Raw genomic sequence first — 1,411 nt, 5'->3', positions numbered from 1 at the left:
GGCCCTTGAACCTGGGGGCCCCGACGGGACACGGGAGGTCTGGACACGATAGCAGACAGGTGTGGTGTCAGAAGTCAGGGCCATGCGCCTCCCTTTCAAATACAAGGCGGTCGCAGCTGCTAGAGGTACCTTCTCTACTAGCTTCCCCCTTGCGGGAAGGGGCTAAATTTTCACTACACCTTTCCTTGTGGCACCCACTGTCTCACCTAATCCTCACAAGTCTCTAGGAATAGGTTTTCTGGTCCCCCCCTTCTCCAGATGTGGAACTGAGGACCAGAGAGGAGGTGTGCCTCTCTGGGGCTCTCAGCTGGGATCACCAGGAGCCTGCGCCAGTGCCTGTATGGCCATCTCCAGCTGTCCCCAGAAGGGCCCGAGAAGGTGGGGCCCACAAATGGGTACATCCTAATTCCGCAGCTGGGAAGGATGGAAAAGCAAAGTTGTCCTGTCCATATGATGCTTCGGATTCATGTCCCGGAATCCCTTATGTATTACCGAAGCCACTCTGCCTCACCCTCTCTGCGAGAACCTGCTGTGCCCTTCTGGCCAAGTCTGTGTAGCTTTGTCCTGTTTGTTCCAAGAGGTGTTGCGGGCTGTTCTCTTCTCCCTGGAGTGCTACAAGGGGACTTTGCATCTGAGCAGTTGCAGAAGGAGTGTCAGTTGCAGGCCCTCTGGGTCTTCCCCTTTGGTTCGAGCCCAGAGAAAAGAGGAGGGCTCTCCACCATCGCCCAGGCCCAGGCAAGAACTTACAAGGCGACAGGCAGCTGCATGACCACGGGGAGGCCTCAGTTTATGTATTCGTGGACAGGAGGAGGGGAGAGCACAGTTCCTACTCCCAGACTTTGTAAAGACATCGGCCCACTGGAGCTGCAAGCATGAAGCCTTCTCAGGGCCCTGCTTCTCTGCTCCCTCGGGGCTCTGAAGGGAGGTAGGCCAAAGCTGGGGTGGCCTTTGGGGCCTCCTGGAGGACACACACTAAACCCCTCCCTGGCACAGATAACTTGTCCTCTAAAAAGGGGCGGGGACCAGTAGGCCCCTGGTCTTCTCTGGCCCTCACTCAGTACACCTGCCTCACCTTCAAGAAATGAGGCTTCTCTCCCGGAGATGGGAGGAAACAGGATTGCCTCTGTGATCTCTGCATGGCCCCAATGATCTGAAGTGAATTGGACATTTTCTCTGTCATCTCTATAGAAAACACAATGTCACTAGAATTTTAGTGCATAGCAAATGAATATTTCCAGGGGTCAGGCCAGAGAAGGCAGCCCCGAGGCTTGATGGCTTCTGTAATGCACAATGACTTAACCCTGTTTACTCCACTCTAAGTCCTGGACGTCGGAGCAGAAGAAAGTTCCAAAGCAGTTAGTTGTCCAGTATATTCTCCAGGCTTGTCTCCAGACACGGTCTCATTTGACTC

At 54.5% G+C, this 1,411-nt stretch overlaps 1 protein-coding gene across 1 annotated transcript in view; it reads left to right on the top strand.

Moving 5' to 3' along the window:
- The window catches only part of NPFFR1 (neuropeptide FF receptor 1), a 12,033-nt gene extending 10,948 nt beyond the window's left edge, over positions 1-1,085 (top strand). Inside the window, exons 6-7 of the mRNA XM_029919726.1 lie at positions 308-378; positions 1,059-1,085. Coding sequence (XP_029775586.1) covers positions 308-378; positions 1,059-1,085 — 98 coding nt within the window. The remainder of the gene's footprint in view (positions 1-307; positions 379-1,058) is intronic.
- The last annotated feature ends 326 nt before the right edge of the window (positions 1,086-1,411 follow it).

The sequence above is a fragment of the Suricata suricatta genome, chromosome 2 (assembly GCF_006229205.1).
Source record: "Suricata suricatta isolate VVHF042 chromosome 2, meerkat_22Aug2017_6uvM2_HiC, whole genome shotgun sequence".
Taxonomy (NCBI): Eukaryota; Metazoa; Chordata; class Mammalia; order Carnivora; family Herpestidae; genus Suricata; species Suricata suricatta.
The sequence above is the reverse complement of the archived record's forward strand: the minus strand, read 5'-3'. Positions and strand labels throughout refer to the sequence as shown.